At 61.6% G+C, this 17637-nt stretch overlaps 3 protein-coding genes across 3 annotated transcripts; 2 read left to right on the plus strand and 1 right to left on the minus strand.

The window, feature by feature from the left end:
* Positions 1-1302: 1302 nt before the first annotated feature.
* On the plus strand, positions 1303-1914 carry PNMA8C (PNMA family member 8C). The gene has a single exon (XM_087827269.1). It carries the CDS (start codon positions 1303-1305, stop codon positions 1912-1914), a length of 612 nt encoding a protein of 203 aa, XP_087683395.1.
* A 3641-nt stretch (positions 1915-5555) lies between these two features.
* CCDC8 (coiled-coil domain containing 8 subunit of 3M complex) lies at positions 5556-8361 on the plus strand. Its single transcript, XM_087827270.1, has one exon. It carries the CDS (start codon positions 6221-6223, stop codon positions 7904-7906), a length of 1686 nt encoding a protein of 561 aa, XP_087683396.1. The 5' UTR covers positions 5556-6220; the 3' UTR covers positions 7907-8361.
* Positions 8362-15338: 6977 nt separating this feature from the next.
* On the minus strand, positions 15339-17226 carry PNMA8B (PNMA family member 8B). Its single transcript, XM_087827271.1, has one exon. The coding sequence runs from the start codon at positions 17196-17198 to the stop codon at positions 15339-15341; it is 1860 nt and encodes a 619-aa protein (XP_087683397.1). The 5' UTR covers positions 17199-17226.
* Positions 17227-17637: the final 411 nt, after the last annotated feature.

Below are 17637 nucleotides of genomic sequence, written 5' to 3' on the forward strand. Positions count from 1 at the left end.
CATTCCTTTTTTATTAATTTTTTTTAAACAATCACAAACTAACAAGAAAGTTGCAAAGAACTTTATCCCCCCTCTGCACCCATTTTGAGAGTAAATTGCCAACCTGGTGCTTTATTCTGAGTATTATCCCTGAATATCATAGCGGGTGTGTCCTTACAAACAAGGCCATTCCACGGTCAAGATACTTTTGTTCTTTTTGAGTCATAAGTTTTATGATACAATGTAAAAACTCACATTTCTCCACCAAATTTTCCATTTGTCCATTTACCTATATCTACAGGGACTCGTGGATGCTTATTTTATTGAAAGGATTGTGATCTGTTACCCCCAATTTAAAAAAAAATAATTAATTGGTTTTTACAGAGAGAGGAAGGGAGAGAAACATCGATGTGAGATGTTTCATCTGTCAGACCAGGAATCCAACCGGCAACCCTTTGGTACAAGGGACAGCACCTAACCGACTGAGCCGCAGTGGCCGGGCCTGTTACCCCCAATTTTAATGATGATGCTCCGAGTGCCCCAGATTTATTCAGCGGGAGCCCTTCAAGCTGCATTTTTCCACTTGTTCTCATCACTCCTTGAGCATTCCCTGGCTTTCAGACCCAAGGAAATGTTTCAGGTCATTGGTGTCTTCCCTGTCCCCCCCCCCCCCCCCCGGACTCAGCCGTTTCCCCAAAGGATAGAGGGGAGGGTACTAATGAGAGCTGGCGGCTCCCCCCTCACCTCGGAATGACCCCCTCAGACTCTGATTTCAATGCGGCTGGGCCTGGCCAATGGCAGAGGCGATGCTCTAGAGGTTGCCATGGAGACCGCCGGGCCACGGAGCAGGAGGCGGTGACGTCACTGCGGGAGCAAGTGCCGCGGCCACATCATCTCAGCCTGGCCGCGGGGCACCGGGGGCAGCCTCTGGGCCGCTCTCCTGCCAGGCCCCCGCCCGGACACCCCGGGGGCAGCAGCCGCAGGGAGATCAGCAGTCCCAGGCCTGCTGAGACCTTTGGGGGCCACCGCCAAGAAAGGGGAGCAGCTTCTTCAGACCGTCCCAGCGGCGGCCTCGCCCAGGAGCCACGAGCCCCCGGCGGACACCTCCTGAGCTTCACTCCGCGCGAGTCCCCAGGAACTCCCGAGGGCTGGGCACCGGGCGGCCCTGCGGGCAGGCCCGGGGCGTCCCTGACTGAGGCGGGCGGACTGGGCCCGAGGGCCTGTCTCCCGTGGCCTCTGGGGAGGGGCCGCGGCACCCTGGATCCCCGAGGCGGCGCGGGGGCGCACCGGCGGGCACCCTGCTGCCTCCGAGAGCTGGGTGAGATGCTGTTCGGGGTGAAGGACATCGCGCTGCTGGAGCACGGGTGCAAGGCCCTCGAGGTGGACAGTTACAAGTCCCTGATGATCCTGGGGATCCCGGAGGACTGCAGCCACGAGGAATTCGAAGAGACCATCCGCGCCCCCCTGAAGCCTCTGGGCCAGTTCGAAGTGGCCGGGAAGGCCCTTCTGGAAGAGGAGAGATCCCGGGCGGCCATCGTCCGGCTGATGGGAGACATCAACTACGCCCTGATCCCCAGGGAGATCAAGGGCAAGGGCGGCCTGTGGAGGGTGGTCTACATGCCCCGGAAGCAGGACCTCGAGTTCCTGACCAAGCTGGACCTCTTCCTGCAGAGCGAGGGCAGGACCGTGGAGGATGTGGCCCGGGTCCTGAGGCAAGAGCTGTGCCCCGAGGCGCCGGGCCCCAGAGCGCCGCCTGCCGGGAAGTGCTGCGTGCCCGGGCCCGGGGAGGAGCCGGGGGCTGGGGCCACCGCCGGGCTGGACGCGGGGCCACCGCTGGACTCCGCGGTGGGCAGCGAGGCTGGAGAGGGCAAGAGGGGCAAGAGGAAGCAAAAGAAAAACCGCCGACGGCACCAGGCACCCGACAAGAAGCTGTGAGGGACGTGGGGGGCGCGGGGCCGCTGGGGGGGGGTGCCGACTGTGGGAAAGTGAGTGCCGTCCGAGTAAGCGGGGGAATGCGAGCGAGTGCGGGTGATGCGGGTGAGGGTGACTCCGCGTGAGAGTGGGGGTCACCCGCGCGGCGTGGTGGCGGCTGGCTGGTGTGTGCGGTGGGCGTGTTTACCTGGCTCGCTTGCGGGTTGCATCTGCGTGGGTGTGGTTCGCGCCTGGCGGAGCGTGGGCCATTCATTCCTTCATCCACCCTGCAGACACTGGCTATGCCCAGGCCCTGTTCTAGGAGCTGGGGGCACGGAGGGGAGCAAACCCTGCCTTCAGGGCGCTCATAGGCAGCGGGTAGCATTCCAGTTACTGGGACAGCTGAGCGGCCGTGGCTGCTAGCCGCGCAGACGCGGGTGATGTCCGCGGGAGCGCGGATCGTTCATTCACTCGACAAATATTTCCCGAGCGTCCAGTGTACCAGGCAGTGTTCCAGGCACCGGGGACACAGCAGGGAACAAAACAGACCCAAGCCTTGCCCCCACGGCACTCGCGTTAAATATCTGAGTGGGTGCGAGTAGCACCTGAGTTCCCCGACTGCTCGAGTGGACGTGGGCAGCGTCCGAGCGTGTTAGTGTATGAGTTCGAGTGGGCAACGTCTGAGTAGTTGTGGCAGTGGCGCCTGAGTGCGTGGGCGGGTACTGTCTGAGTGGGTGAAGGTAACTTCTGAGTGGGGAAGGGTCTCAAGGACACGCAAACACGCCTGACCACCTGGGGACCGCGCGGGACCAGCGGCGCGGTCGCCGTGGGAGCGGAGCGGCGCGTCGGACTGTTGCCACGGAGACCGCGTGCCCTCCCCCACCCACCCCACCCCCGAACCTGCAGGTGTTTGCGGGAAGTGGAAGGAGAGAAACCCGGTCCGAGGTCCCGAGGTTCTGCAGGACTCCGAATGGAGCTGAGGAAAGGCCGAGCAGGAAAACGTGGCCGGGTGATCCCGGCAGAGGGGCCGCGGCCCCCGCGCCACCCCCGCGGCCGACGGCGAGGGCCGCCCCTCTCGCGGGGGGCGCGTCGGGGGAAGGGAGCACGGACCCCTCCAGCTTTGGGCCCGGCTGGAAATCCTGCCACTGCAAAGTCGAGGGTCGTTTTTCGTCTTTTAAAAGGATGTACTTTGGAGGTACCCCCGGCACAGACTTGTCCAGGGGGCCACCCTGTTTTGCGCATGACCAGCGGAGACCGCGCCTGACAAGTGAGCTGCCTGCTCGCCGCGTCGGGGGAACTCGCAGCTCCGTGCGTGACTCTGAAAACCGTCGCTGTCCTCTACACGCTGGGCCTCCCTCGCAGAGATGGTCAGCCGGGGGGGGGGGGGGGCTTCCGCCCTGATTGGCAGCTGAGGTGAGGGTAGAGCTCTCCCCAAATTAAATCCCAGAAGCTCTGACTTGGGGGAGGGGCGCCCTCCACCCCCTGAAGGACAAAAGGCAAGGCTTCCAGGTAATGGTCCAAATGGAGGTAAATAATTAAGAGGTCGCCTTTGAGAGTTATCCATTAACAACCTTAACGTGGAGCCTCCGAGTCCCCTGTGATGAGAAAGAAAGGAACCCCCCCCCCATCAGGTTAAATGCAAATGTCTGCGGTAGACGGAGCTCCTGTTCAGGGGGGTCTGACCTGTGAATCTGTAAGCTTCGGTTAGTTCAGGGATCTGCAAAAGTCTGAGCTGATTTTCTTTTCAAAAATGTAATTTCTGAGCGCACGCTCAGATTCTTACCTATCCAGTTGTATGTAACACCGGAGACCCCCATTTATTCCTGCGGTGGGCGATCCTGTCTGCGAATCCCAGCGCCCAGCCCCCTTTCTTGTTCCTGAGAGGCTACCCCGTTTCTGCCCCCCTGGCAGAGCCTGTAGGTGGGGGTCTCACCTCCACCCCACCCGCGGGCCGTCAGAAACGCCTGGGAGGTCCTTGCGTTCCCAGCAGCTGTCAAGACCCAGAAGGAATTTTTAGAGTCAACTTGCCTTGACATAACCTAAAACCCAGAAGGCTCTGGTTTCTGTCCATCCCCCAAACTGACTCTCTACCCTCAAGCCTCAGTGCATCCTGGTGTGGAAGTTTAGAGCCCTCTCTTGATCTTTCTATTCTTTGTAAATGTCCCGCCCGGCCACGCCCCTCGCAGACTATTGTATTGCTGTGTTCACTGTTGCTCCCCGGAATCTGAGCTTCCATAACTGCTACACAAACCTCAGGCGGATTTGCTCATCGCGTGCTGTTCTCCCATCAAGGCACAGTCGTATGGTAACAAGGGGCAGTGCGCCATTTCTTAGCGTCCTATTGCGGCACTAAGACTGTACTTGTGGATTTCGGGGGCTGTCCATACACAGCGTGAGTGGGTTCAGTGTTGCCTGCAAAATCCTCGTCTCCTACCGCTTCTCTTTGGAGCTTTTCTGGGCCAGTTGAAGAGTTTCCTGAGATCGCAACGCAAGCTGTTGTGCAAAGCTGGTGCCATTCGAAGAGACTTATCTGTGTGAATCAAGACGTTGCCGGCATAGCAGACCCTAAACAGAAAGCCCCATGTACGCTGGATGTGCTGGCCGATGGCAGGCAGCAGCTGGCCTTTGGAAACCCCTGATTTCAAAAGTGGGTTCAGTTAAATCTCTTCCTTGTTCCTGTGGTTGATGCTGTGTTGTACAAACATAAAATAAACGTAGCTAATGCAACGCATCCGCTCTTTGGTATGTCAGGGGAACCATGTTAGATTTAATTTGGAAAAACAACCTGGCTGCTAAGAAACATTCTGAAAACCACTTCCATGGGTTGCATTATTTTAAAAAGGGGTGTTATCAGATCTTATGGCCAAGAGAACACAAAACACGATTCCTTGGGCTTCCAGAGGCTAGTAGGAAAGGAGAAAGGTGAAACAATGTATCTGGAATAAAAACAGTAACAGCTATCCTGTTTCAGACTGGCCTCAGTTTCCCCATCTGTAAGAAGATGATAGCTCTGAGGATTCGTAACAACAAACCTATTTAGCACACTGCAGGGTGTCTGGTTTCAAGGAAACCCTCCGTGCAAGTTAACTGTTATGATTACTAAGGCTGTTGTTGTTGTGCAGATGGTTGCTGAGCTAGCTGGCTCCCTCAGTGTCACCTGGGAAACTTTGTAAATCCTGGCCAGCGCGGCCCAGCTATCCTGACCCACTGAGTCTGTGGCCAAGTCTGAGGACTTTTGGTTTAATTTAAGTCTTTAATTAACATTTTGATTGCTAAAAATCCAAGCAATCCAAAAGGATGTAGAAAAGTACATGTCTCTGCCACCTCTGGGGGTCCCCAGGCCCCCTCCCCCCAAATAGCCATTGTGGGCAGTGCTGGGAAGGCGCTGACGTGGGCCTCCGCGCGCTGCGCTTGGAAGCGGTGGCCCCAGCGAGGCTGGGGCGCGGCCACACCCCCGTGCGGGAGGGGAGTGCGGGCGCCCCGAAGGGAGTGGACAGCCCCCCTGTCAGTCTTCCCGTGTAAGATGAGAAGGGGGAAGGTGGGCCTCACCCTGGGGGAGGGGAGGAGGAACTTCCTGCCCCCAGCTCGGAGACTCGGCGCGCGGGCTGGGAGGCGGGCGGCGCGTCAAGGTCAGCCTGGACGGGGGTGGCGGCCTGCCGAGGGGCGGGAGACCCTCCCGGGGGGCTGGGCTGCCTCCTCCTCGGCCTCGGCCATATTGAATAGCCGCGGCTGAGCCGTCTTTGTCTGCCAAGTCCTCTCCCAAGTTCCAGGCGCGTCCCTGGTGCCCGGGCCAGAAAGAGCCACGGGCAGCCCGTGCGCCCCAACTGGCAGCTGGGACACCACGTTTTCAGCTCGCAGTGGGCTCTGAGCCTCAGGACTGACCTCAACCCGGCTCACGTAAGCATCCTGAAAATTGATTCCCACCACTCGGTGGGGGGAGTCTTGGTCCAGATAGGACTTGTTGCAGGCGGAGAAACTAACTGGGTGATACTGACTCCTCCCCGCAGGAGAAGTGAGACTCTCGGGGCAGCACTGCGGGGACCCCATCCCCACTCCCACCCCCCAAGACTAGGGGCTTCGTGCAGTTTGGGCTCGTTGGGCCCCCACCCCAGATTTCACGCTGGAGATCTTAAAGACCCTCGAGAAAAGCCACGTGGGGGGCTGGTTCCCCTGGGGCTTCCTCCCGTCCCCCGACTGCCTGATCCTCTGGAGCGTCCCCGACGTCTGCAAAGATGTGGACCTGGACGTCCTGGTGGAAGCCCTGAAGCCCGTGGGGACCTTTAAGAAGATCGGCAAGGTGTTCCGCAGGGAGGTGGACTCCACCGTGGGGATGCTGCAGATTGGGGAGGACGTGGACTATTTGCTGATTCCCCGCGAGGTCAGGCTGGCCGGCGGCGTCTGGAGGGTCATCTCCAAGCCCGCCACCAAGGAGGCGGAATTTCGGGAGCGGCTGACCCAGTTTCTGGAGGAAGAGGGCCGCACCCTGGAGGACGTTGCCCGCATCATTGAGAAGAGCACCCCGCACCCGCCCCAGCCCCGCCAAAAGCCTAAAGAGCCCCGAGTGAGGCGGAGAGTCCAGCAGATGGTGACCCCGCCCCCCCGGCTGGTCGTGGGCACCTATGACAGCAGCAACGCCAGCGACAGCGAGTTCAGCGACTTCGAGACCTCGGGAGAGCGCGGAGACCGCGGCCGCAAGGGCGCGGCGCGTGGCCCGAAGGTGCGCAAAATGCCCGTCAGCTACCTGGGCAGCAAGTTTCTGGGGAGCGACCTGGACAGCGACGATGACGAGGAGCTGGTGGCCGCCTTCCTCCGGCGGGGGGAGAAGAAGCCCAGCGCGCCCGCCCGCCGCCGCGTCCACCTGCCGGTGCCCATGTTTGAGGACAGCCCGGGGCCCCGGCCGTCCAAAGCCGACCGGTGGCGGGAGTACGTCAGCCAGGTGTCCTGGGGGAAGCTGAAGCGGAGGGTGAAGGGTTGGGCGCCCAGGCCCGGCCCTGGGGCGGGCGAGGCCCAGCAGGCCTCTGCCAGCGTGGAGAGGGTTGAGGTGCCAGGGAGCGCCAGTCAGGGGGCTGAAACGGGGAGCGCGGGAGATGGGCTGGGGCCTGAGGCCCCCCCAAGGCGATGGAGGCCCAAGATCAACTGGGCCTCATTTAAGCTGCACAGGAGGGAGGAAGCAGCACCCACAGCTCAGGGGGCAGAGTCTGCAGCTGATCAGAGGGCGGAGGCCATAGCTGGCCAGGGGGCAGAGGCTGTGGATAATCAGGGCGCAGAAGCTGCAGGTGATCAGAGCGTGGAAGCTGCGGATAATCAGGGCGCAGAAGCTGCAGGTGATCAGAGGGTGGAGGCCATAGCTGGCCTGGGGGCAGAGGCTGTGGATAATCAGAGGTCAGAGGCTGCAGATGATCAGAGGGTGGAGGCTGTGGATAATCAGGGCGCAGAAGCTGCAGGTGATCAGAGGGTGGAGGCTGTGGATAATCAGGGGGCAGAAGCTGCAGGTGATCAGAGCGTGGAGGCTGCGGATAATCAGGAGGCAGAGGCGGCAGATGGTCCGAGAGTGGAGGCTGCAAGTAATCAGAATATGGAGGCTGTAGCTAATCAAAGGGCAGAGGCCATAGCTGACCAGGGGACAGAGGCTGTGGATAATCAGAGGGCAGAGGCCCTGGTTGTCCAGGCAGCAGAGGCTGCATCTGATGGGGCAGAGGCCAGAGCAGACCAAAGGGCAGAAGCTGCACATAATCTGAGGGCAGAGGCCCCAGCTGTTCCTGAAGCTGAAGCTGCCCAGGGGGCCACAGGAGCAACCCCAGAAGCTAGGGCCCGGAAACAGGTCAAGACAGTGAGGTTCCAGACCCCTGGGCGCTTTTCGTGGTTTCGCAAGCGCAGGAGAGCCTTCTGGCACACTCCCCGGTTGCCAACCCTGCCCAAGAGAGTCCCCAGGGCCGGCGAGGCCAGGAGCCTCAGGGTGCTGAGGGCCCAGGCCAGAGCAGAAGCAGAACAGGAAGAGCAAGAGGACCTGCTGTGAGGTGGGCACGGAAGCCGTGGAGCACCCTGCCACCTGCCACTTTATCGGCCACTCAGGGCCTGTCCCTCCCCTTCCTGCACTTGGACAGAGGTGCTATTTCTGCCTCCACCCGTGAAAATGGAGGTAGAGCAAGCGCAGGCAGCTCCCCTCCCATCTCCACCTAACACCCCTCTTTCTTTTCTTGTTAAAATTTTATCTTCCATGCGTTGATTTTTTTTTTTAAATGAACACTCTTTATAGTAACCCAAGGAATGTAAAGAAAGAAGCCTGTACAATGGGGTTGCATTAATTTCCTCAAATGCAACTCTAGGTGCTCAGCCTGAAACCAGGCCTGGGAGTGAGGCGGGGGAGAAATTCCTTCCTCTCCCCCTTTCTCCTGCCCCTTTCCCCTGCACACCTCACATTGATGGCCCCCTGGAACTTACAATGTGTAAATAAAAATGTTTACAAATTTGTTTCTTGGCTTTGGACTTGGCAGCTGAAGACCGCTCCAGGGTAATTTTGTCACGCCCTTGTGTCCCCTCCATAATCCATGGTGGTGACCTGTGCTTATGTCACTTTGCTTGCCATCCCCACACTCCTGGGTTCTGCTGTTTCCATGGGCCCAGGGCCTGCAGTTTATACACTTCATGCAGTTTACAAGGCGAAGGAAACTCACTGAAGAAATGAGTCCAAATGCAGATTGGGGGGCCTTCTGTGCCAGAGCTGTTTAATAGTGCTGGCTGTGTGGCCCAGGAACCTGGTGTGTGTGTGTGTGTGTGTGTGTGTGTGTTTTCAGAGAGAGTGGAAGGAGAGGGAGAGGCAGAGAGGAACATTGATGTGAGAGAGACACATCAGGGGGATTGAGCTTGCAACCAAGTCCACAGGCTGATGCTCCATCCAACTGAGCCACCCAGCCAGGGCCCAGGAATCTGTTTTCATCAAGCATCCGGGACAAATCATTGCAATAGGAACAGGCCCAAACAAGGTGGGGTGTAGTAGTATGGAGTGTACCGCCGTAGTTACAGCTGGAGAGAGGGGTTGCTAAGGCCCCGTGGGAGCTGGGGAACATCTCTCTGTATTGTTTGTGTCCCCCAACCCCGACCCCACCAGTGAAAAATAGCAATAACCAGACGCCAGCTTCACTGGGGGCAGGAGAAAAGGACATTCACGGAGGAGGGGATCTGAGGCCAACTCTGTCCTGCCTGTGGCTGCAGCCTAGCCTGAATTTCTTAGTTTTTTCCCTGGAACTGAGGAATGATACGGCTTCTCCCACCCCCGCCCCGCAAGAGTCACATGGGTTCACTTGCTGTAATACTAAGAACCCCTTCACACTGGGTGTAGTTCACAGCTCATAACCTGGCAAGAAAGCCCGCAGTGGGCTTTGAACTCCACTTGGAGGGATGGATTTTGGGGGGTTGGGCAGGGGAATAACCGAACTGGGTGGAGCTGTCTCTGGAGTGGCCAGTGAGCACTCTGGGTGGCAGTAGGGGCTGTCTGTCATGGCTACTGCCCATCTTGGGGACTAGTGGCCTCCTTACCACGGGGGCCCTGGCCTGTTTGGGATGCTGGAAGGTGAAAGGAGCTGGGAGCAGAGATGGTGAGAGAGACCTAGAGAGACTCAGAGACTTTAGGTAAATCTGTCCCTTCCCTCCCCCACCCCACCTTCGCTAATTCTCAGTTTGTCCCTCCTGTTCCCAGCATCCCCAGCATGAGCATCCAGCGAGGCCTAGGAGGCAGGAGGAAACTTGAATAACCTGAGAGGGTACCAGGGCATTCAGTATTACCTTCAATCCAAGGGTTTTCAGGTGGTGCCAGTAGGGGCCCAGTCCCCAGTGCAGCCTGCTGGTACCTCCTGGGGTGGTTTCAAACCGGCTGGGATTCTCAGGGAGGAAGCCCCACAGAAAACTAGAGTTTTGTCGCTAAATCAGCCTTTATCTGGACTGGCCCAGCCTTCCCTAACTGTAACCAAAGAGAAAACAATGGAGCACAGACATAGAAATGCCTCCCTGCAACTGGTAGGACTTTCTGGATCCCTCTTTCCAGGCCCCATGGTGGAGTGACAGGGAAAGAGGAAATTCAGGGACAGAGTGAGGAGGGATTTGGAGTGAGGATGCTCATCTCACCTCCAGCACTGCCCCTTATAAGCTGTGTGACCTTTGGCTGGTTACTTAACTTCTCTGTTCCTTAACTCATCTGAAAGAGTGATCATCATAGAGCTCTCCTCCCAGGATTGCTGAGAAGACTGAAGAAGATACATTAGAGCTCAAATCAACCCCAACAGATGTCATCTCGTCTTAATCCTGTTATATATCAGAGGCAGCCAATTCTCCACATCTCACCCCTTGTCGGGACTCCTAGCACAGCCGTTCCTTGTCGTGGCTGCTGTGTAGAACTTTCAACCATCCACACCCAGCCGGCACTCGGAGCTGGTCCGGGGTGTGGCTGGGGCATCCGGAGCTACAGCTTCAGGAATGAGCCCAGTGTGCACCCGGAGCTGAGAACCCTACTCTAGGGCTCCAGCAGATAATCAGGCCTCAAACTGGTGGTGCCTAAGAATCAGTTGGAGGACCTTTTAAAATACAGATTGCTGGACCCCATCCCCAAACGATTCCGTAGGTCTGCAGCGGACCCAAGAATATGCATTTCTATCAAGTCCCGGGTGATGCTAATGCTGCTGGTCCCAGGACCTCACTGGAAGGAGCGCTGCCTTCCAGGAATGTTCCCTTTCCCAGCCTGGCGTTGGAAGGCCCGGCGGAGCCTCTGGCTCTGGGCCAGTGCCCAAAGCGCTTTTAACTAGCGGTCCTGGAGCGCCGTCTGGTGGGCACTGCGGCACTGCTGCTGGCGCGGGTTATCTCCCCGCCTCGTGAGTGGTGGGTGGTGGGAAGGGGGCGTCGTTCACTGCTGCTGGAGCCCCGGATCGTCCCTCTCAGCTCTAGGACCTGACCACACTCAGAACTTGAGCGGGCTGAGAAGCCCGGACAAGGTTAGCGGGGGGTGGGGGTGCGGGGCGAGTTTGGGTAGGGGATGGGGTTGGAGCCAAGGCACCTCCCCCTCTTGCCCTGAATGGTCGTCGTGCGGTGACGCGAGGGAGCTGGAGCAGTACAGGAACTGAGACCCCTCCCCGCTTCACTGAGCCTCGGTTTCCTGATCTGGGAAACGGGAGTGAAAACCTGCCTTCACCCTATTTTCCCCAAACCTATTCTAACCGCCGTAGCAAATGAAGACCCTCCCCCACCCCAATCTATTTATTTCAAAAACTCGACAGAGACAGAAACCCAGCGCCGAAGCCTGGCACTGGAGTGGTCACTGATGACACGGGAATGACCGACCCCCTCGCATCAGGGCGCTGGCTCCCGGCTTCTGCACCCGCTGTTCCTGCCCCTGGGGGCGCTTCCCTCAGGCATCCGCTGCCTCACCCTCACCTCCTTCGGGGTTCTGCTCAAACGTCACCTTCTCGGTGAGGTTTCCCCGCACAACCTTAAACAGGCGATGCCTGCAAACCCTCCTGCCCCGCATCCTCAGGCCCCCGCCCGCCGGGTTTTTCTCCGGCAGTCCCGGCGTCTAAGGCAGGACCCTGCCCTTCTCTAGGAGGCTTAGTATCCGCGCCCCTCCCGCGCCCCCGCCGTTAGTCAAGGGGTCTGCATCGGTCTGCGCTGCTCCCGCCGCAGCTCCAGCCCCAGCCCCAGCCCCAGCCCCAGCCCCAGCCCCAGCCCCAGCCGCAGCCCCAGCCCCAGCCCCAGCCGCAGCCCCAGCCGCAGCCCCAGCCGCAGCCCCAGCCCCAGCCCCAGCCCCAGGCCCAGCCCCAGCCCCAGCCCCAGGCCCAGCCCCAGCCCCAGCCCCAGCCGCAGCCCCAGCCCCAGCCCCAGCCCCAGCCGCAGCCCCAGCCCCAGCCCCAGCCCCAGCCCCAGCCGCAGCCCCAGCCCCGGGGCCGAATACGCATCCCCTAAGGCTCGCGTGGGTCCCCGGCCTCCTCCCGGGACACTGCCTTCTTCCCCCACCGGAGGCGCCCGCGCCCCACTCCGTCCACCTCCGGGCTCCCCGCAGGGACAAATTCCGCTGCTAAGGGGCCTCGGTGGGCTCGTCGCGGGGCCTTTTCGCGGCTGCTCCTGGGACCTGAGACGCTGCTCCACGCGCCCCCAGGCTCCCTCCCGCCTGCGCGGAGCGTCCCAGCACCTTCCTCGCCGAGGCATCTGGGTTGGGTTCGCCAAGCCCGCGCAGTTCATTCGGTCTGTTAGTCATTCGACAACTGGAGACAGCAGACGCCATGTGTGGGCACCCAGCTGGCGCTGGGGACGCGGCGGGGACAGAGCGGACCACACTCGGCACACTCAGGGCCTGGGAGCCGCCCTGCCCACTCTGCGGCCCCCGCCTCCCCCCCGCCGCTCCCCCGCCCCAAACCCCCACCAGGTGGACCCTCGGCCTCAGCCTCGTCCTGATTCCTCTGCCAGCTGTGCTGCTGGCCCAGGGGCGCTGGTGGCAGTTGGAAGCGGGAGAGGGGGACGCTACCTGGAGGCTGCTGGGGATCCTGGGTCCGACCTCATGCCAATGGGCTCTGCTGTGGAACCTCGTTGGCCCAGCGACCTGGGCTCCAGCAGCAGCACTCCCCTGGGCAGGGAGCAGCTCGCTGTATCCAATCTTTGGGCAACCTGCCTGCCTGCAAAACCTGCGCCAATTCCCTCTATTCCCCCCTCCTCGAAAATACATTCAGCACACTACTGAGAAATGAACAAGTGTATCAGCTGGCAGAGCTCTGGAAAATAAGGTGGGGATGTGCAGGAAGGGTGGCATTTTTAATAGGGTGTCAGGGAAGCCCTCCCTGGAAATGTGACATTTGAAGAAAGGCCCACATGAAGGACAGACCCGTGTAAATGTCCTGGGAAGGGCACTCCACTGACCAGTGCGTGAGGAGGAAGCCTTTAAAGGGTTTGGGGAGTGACTTCATCAGACATCAGGTAAGTCCTAATAGGACCCCTCAGGCAGCCTTGTAGCTACACATGGGGGTGGGGCAAGGACCCAGTAGGAGGGAGGCCTCTTGGTCTGGGGTCGAGGGCAGAGCCTTGAAGATCAAGCAGGCAGCTGGGAGCTGGGCACAGAAGGTTACAGGACACAGAGCATGGAAAAGGGTTCAGCTGAGCCCAGGGTGAGCACCAGCGAGGGTGGCCTGGGCTGAGCGCAGAGCCGCCCTGAGTGGGGTGGGGGCAGGAGCTGGACTAGGTGAGGGTGTGAACAGGCTGGGGGCTGGGACGGTACAGTTGGGTGGAGACTGACCTGAGGGCTAGTGAATGGGGCAGAGACACAGCCCAGGTTCTGGGGAGCAGGGTGGGATAGGGGCCAGGATTAGGGATGAGGGCAGGGGCCCCAGAATGTGTCATTGGGTGGGGCCAGCAAAGGGAGCCTGGTGGCAGGGACCCAAAATGATGGCAGGCTGGGACCTGGCAATATGCAATAGGGCAGGAGACAGCAGGAAGGGCTGCGGGAGGAGCCCAGGGGCAGGGCAGGTAGAAGCCAGGGCAGAATTTAAGTGGGTGGGTTAGGGCAGGGGTCTGGGCGGGGGCAGAGTCACTGAAGCAGAAGGGACAGAGTGTAAGTCAGTGACAGGGCAGTCCCAGGGTGTTCTGGCTGGACGCCAGCCGTGACAGGTGGGGCATCTGTTGCCCAATCTCAGACGCTCCCCTCCCCCACTGTGCAGAGCACTGAGACCAGGCCAGAACACTTAATTCACTTTACTGAGGGATCCCAGGTGACAGTGCACAAGGAGAGGGGCCTAAGTGCTACAGGGAGAAGTTAGTCACACGCGGGGCCCTCCCAGCCCAGACATCTCCGGAAGCTGCTCAGCCTGGGACCAGGCCCTGAAGTCCATTACACCCCAGGGAGGGGGGGCTTCCTCCCCAGCCCCATGCCCACCCTGACCTGATCCAAAGTAAGCTTGTCTCTGTCCCAGGGAGGTCCCTGCAGCCCAAAGGGGCCACCTCCAAGCTGCTCCGAGTCTGCTTCTGCACCCAGGTGTCCCGAGTGGGGCTGGGACAGTCCAGTTGGGCTGTGAGGACACAGCCAGGCTGCCCTGTCTTCCTCCAGGTGGGCAGGGAGGACCCTCCTGGGGATGGAAACTGGGACACAGATACACACAGCCCCAGGAGTGAGGACTTGGAGGGGCAGCCAGTGTAGATCGCTAGTGAGGGAAACACTGAGATAGGCAGAGGGGACCGATGCACAGGTCACCACATGGACACAACATGGTACAAAAGCATCAGCACTGGGGATAGCACTTGGGACAGCACCAGACCAGGTTGCTGGTGGGGTTGGCTCCAGGGCTGACTGTGGCTCTTTCCCTCCTGGGAACATTTTCTCCCCTCTAAACCCAGGTCCCTAGTCACCTCCTACACTGGCGGGACAAGCCCCCAATCCCTTAGGTGCCCCCTCTGGGTCCCCTCTGGCATTTAATTCACTCAGATGGTGAACTGGGAGACCTGTCATCTTAGTCAGGGGCTGCAAAGCCAGCGCTGAAGGACAGGGCAGCCCAAGGGAGGGGGTGGGCAGCAGGTGGGACTACGGAGGGGAGCCACACTCCTGGGGGAGGGGTGCTGCCTGGCACTGCAGAGAGAAGCCAATAGCCTGGGTGTGAATTGCTGTAACTGAAAATGTTGGGAAATAACTAGGATTTTGGGGAATCACTGTGCAGTCTGAGTGGCAGATTCAGCCTGTGGGCACCAGCAGGTGGCCTTGGCTTTGAGGAGCTAATCCATCTGTATCAGCTGCACCAGAGGTGGGCAGGGCTGGTGCGTCTTTCCTTTCTTCCTCTCCCTCCTCCTCTCCAGCTCCTGGTAACCCGTCCCCACTCCTCCCCCACGTCTTTTCCCCCTCCCCCCTCCACAGGAGCCGCCCCCTCAGCCTCTCAGGCTCGTCTTTCTGGGATCCTTTCCTCCTCCAAGCAGGGAGCTCAGCTTCACCCTGACACCCACTGGCCGCTGGTGGCCAAGCCTCCATCACAGACCCCAGGCCCCATCAGATGAGGGGAGGGGGGAAAGGGGCCTACAGATGCTGGCCAGAGCACGTGCCTGGAATCTTCGGGGCCCTACGAAGAGCCAGAAAGAACTCACTGGCGCTGCTGGCCCCCCAGGTGCCCGGGTCCACGGACACACTCACCCTGGTGCTAACTGGGGGCCACCTAAAGCCATCCCGCCAGGTGCCCTTTGAGACACGGTCCCATCACCTGGGGCTGGTGCCTCCAGGGGGGTGCCCGTTTCTCTCTCCTTCTTCCATCAGGATCGCTTGTGCCACCTGTAAAGGAGGGACTGGAAGGTAAAGATGAGACCCGCGGTGCGCGCCTGGCGCACAGCAGAGCACAGAGCGCACGGCTAAGCGGGAGACCGCCTCTGCCGCAGGGAGGGCGGAGGGAGCGAGGAGGCGGAGGCCACATGGCCGGCCGCAGCCCCGCTGTCTCTGGGGGCCACTAGCGGCACTTGGGGGGCAGCCTCCCGCCCCGACGAGCCTTCTTCCCGCGGGCCGGCTTGGAGCCGGTGGGCGGCTGCCCCCTGGCCTCGCCGGCCTTGGCGCGGGCCCCGGCGCCCGCCCGCCCCTTCTTCTTCTTGTCGCCCGCCGCCTCGTCCTTGGCTTTCTTCTCGGGGGTGTTGCCCCTCCCCCCGCGGCCCCGGCCTCCCCGTCGGGTTTTGCGGGACCCCGAGGGGGTGCCGGCCTGACCCAGGACCTTAGAGGCAGTGCGGGCTCGCTTGGCACGGGGCTTCCTGGACGCCCGGTCCTCAGGCTCCGACTCCTCGCTCTCCGTGTCCTCAGACGCCTCCTCTGAGCCTCCGTCCGACGCCCCCTCCGACTCCTCCTCCGACTCCCGGCCGCCGCGCGCCGCCGCCAGGAGCGCCAGCACCTCCCCCAGGCCGCCCTTGGCGCATCGCGACTTCCCGCCCTCCCGGGCTTCTTCCCGGTCTCCCTTCATCACCTCGGCCAGGTCCTGGGCCGCCAGCAGCGCCACGAGCTCCAGGAGGCCCACCTCTTCCTCTTCCTCTCCCCAGCCCCCGAAGAGGCCCCGCGGAGCCTTCTTCCCCTTGGGGAGGGTCTCGGGCTCGGCCAAGGTGGAAATGCACTCCAGGAGGTTCCCGTCGGCCTTGGCCTTCCTCAGCACCATGGCGTCCACCTGGCGGCCCGCCTCCTCCACCTTCACGCGGGTGCCGGACGTGTCCTTGGACATGACGGACAGCACCTCGGGAAGCGCATCTTTTTGCTCCTTCTGGTCGCTCCAGCCCAGCGACTCAATCACAGACGCGATTTTCAACATCTCCTCCCGGGCGGACGGGTCCGAGGGGTCTGTATACGCGACGATGGCCACAAACTCAGGGTTGCCCCCCTCTTGCTCTTGGCCCCCGTTTTCCTGCGACTCGCCCTCGGAAGCGTCGCTGTCTAGGGGCTCCTCGCCAGAAGTGTCTCTCACGGCAAGGAGGGCCACCAAATCGGGGACCCCGCTCAGGTCTTCGATGTTGAGGCTGATGGACTCAGCCCCCGGGGTCTCCTTGTCCATCTCCTCCTTCTTGGCTTTGTCCGTCACCGTCACCAGAGCCAAGAACTCGCGGGGGCCGTCTCCGTCCTCTGGGTCACCCTGGAGAGCCCACTTCTTCACGAGCTCCTTGGCGGCCACCTGGAGCGTGGTGTACAAGGCCCTCTGGTCGTCCAGCCCGCTCAGGTCCTCCTCGTCTATCTCCTCGATCACCACGCCCAGGCTGTCGCAGGAGGAGTCCTCGGACCCGCGCCGCGCGGAGGCGGCGGTGAACGGCCGCCCGCCCCGGCCCCGCTTCTTGCCCTTCTGCGCCAGCCTGCTGCCCCTGGCTCTGCTCCTGCGGCTCCGACGGCCCCTCGCGGCCTTGCTGGCCGCGCCCGGAGGGGGGCCGGCCTCCCCGGCCGCCGGCTCCGACCCCTGGGCCTGCGCCCCCGACGGGGGAAGGGTGGGCGTGTCCCCGGGGGCCCTTTCATCCAGCAGCAAGCGTTTCATCTGCCTCAGGACTCGCGTGTCCTCCGCGCGGTCCTTACACAGGACCCTCCAGGCGCCGTCCTTGCCCGGGATCTCCCTGGGGATGGCGGGGTGATTAATGTCCTCCACGAACTCCACCAGGGCGGCCTTGGCCTTCTCGTCTCTCAGGGCCCTCGTGCTCCTCAGCCTGAACGTGCCCAGGGCCTGGAAGGCGGGCTTCAGGACCGCCTCGATGGCCGCCTGCCCCAGGCCCTCGGGGATGCCGGTGACCAGCAGCGCCCTGTGCACGTCGACGTCCAGCCCCCTGCACCAGTCCTGCAAAAGGCTCAAGGCCATGGTGCCGCCCGCTCGTGCTGACCGCCCGGCGCGGATCGCGCCCTGGACCAGCGCCGCAGGTTCAGGTGAGTGTGGCGGGGCCGAGGGCGCGGGGCTCCGGGCTCCCGCAGCCACAGGCCGGCTGACGCAGCGGCCTTTCCGAGGTCCCCTCCGCAGGGCTGCCGGACAGTCCGCAGGGGGCTTACGTGTCAGGCCCGGGGATGCCGCCCGCCTCTGTGCCTGGTCTGGATGACGCGGCGCCGGGCCCGGTGCAGGGAGGCGTCGCTGTGGCACCTGGAGCGGCGCGGGCAGGGCAGCCACCTGGCCGGCTCCGGCGGGTCTGGGCGCGCACGCTGCGCTCCGAGCTCGGCAGTTCCGCTGCGCCGCGGCTGCTCCGTCCTGCGCCTGCGCAAAGGGGCTCGCCCCTCGGCGAGCTGGGCCGGTCTCCATGGCAACGCGG

Source organism: Miniopterus natalensis, chromosome 18 (genome assembly GCF_054644295.1).
Source record: "Miniopterus natalensis isolate mMinNat1 chromosome 18, mMinNat1.hap1, whole genome shotgun sequence".
NCBI classification, from domain to species: domain Eukaryota; kingdom Metazoa; phylum Chordata; class Mammalia; order Chiroptera; family Miniopteridae; genus Miniopterus; species Miniopterus natalensis.

Excerpts from the sequence above, each read along its gene's own strand:
- PNMA8B (XM_087827271.1), bottom strand. The coding sequence starts at position 17,198 with ATGGCCTTGAGCCTTTTGCAGGACTGGTGCAGGGGGCTGGACGTCGAC.
- PNMA8C (XM_087827269.1), top strand. The coding sequence starts at position 1,303 with ATGCTGTTCGGGGTGAAGGACATCGCGCTGCTGGAGCACGGGTGCAAG.
- CCDC8 (XM_087827270.1), top strand. The coding sequence starts at position 6,221 with ATGCTGCAGATTGGGGAGGACGTGGACTATTTGCTGATTCCCCGCGAG.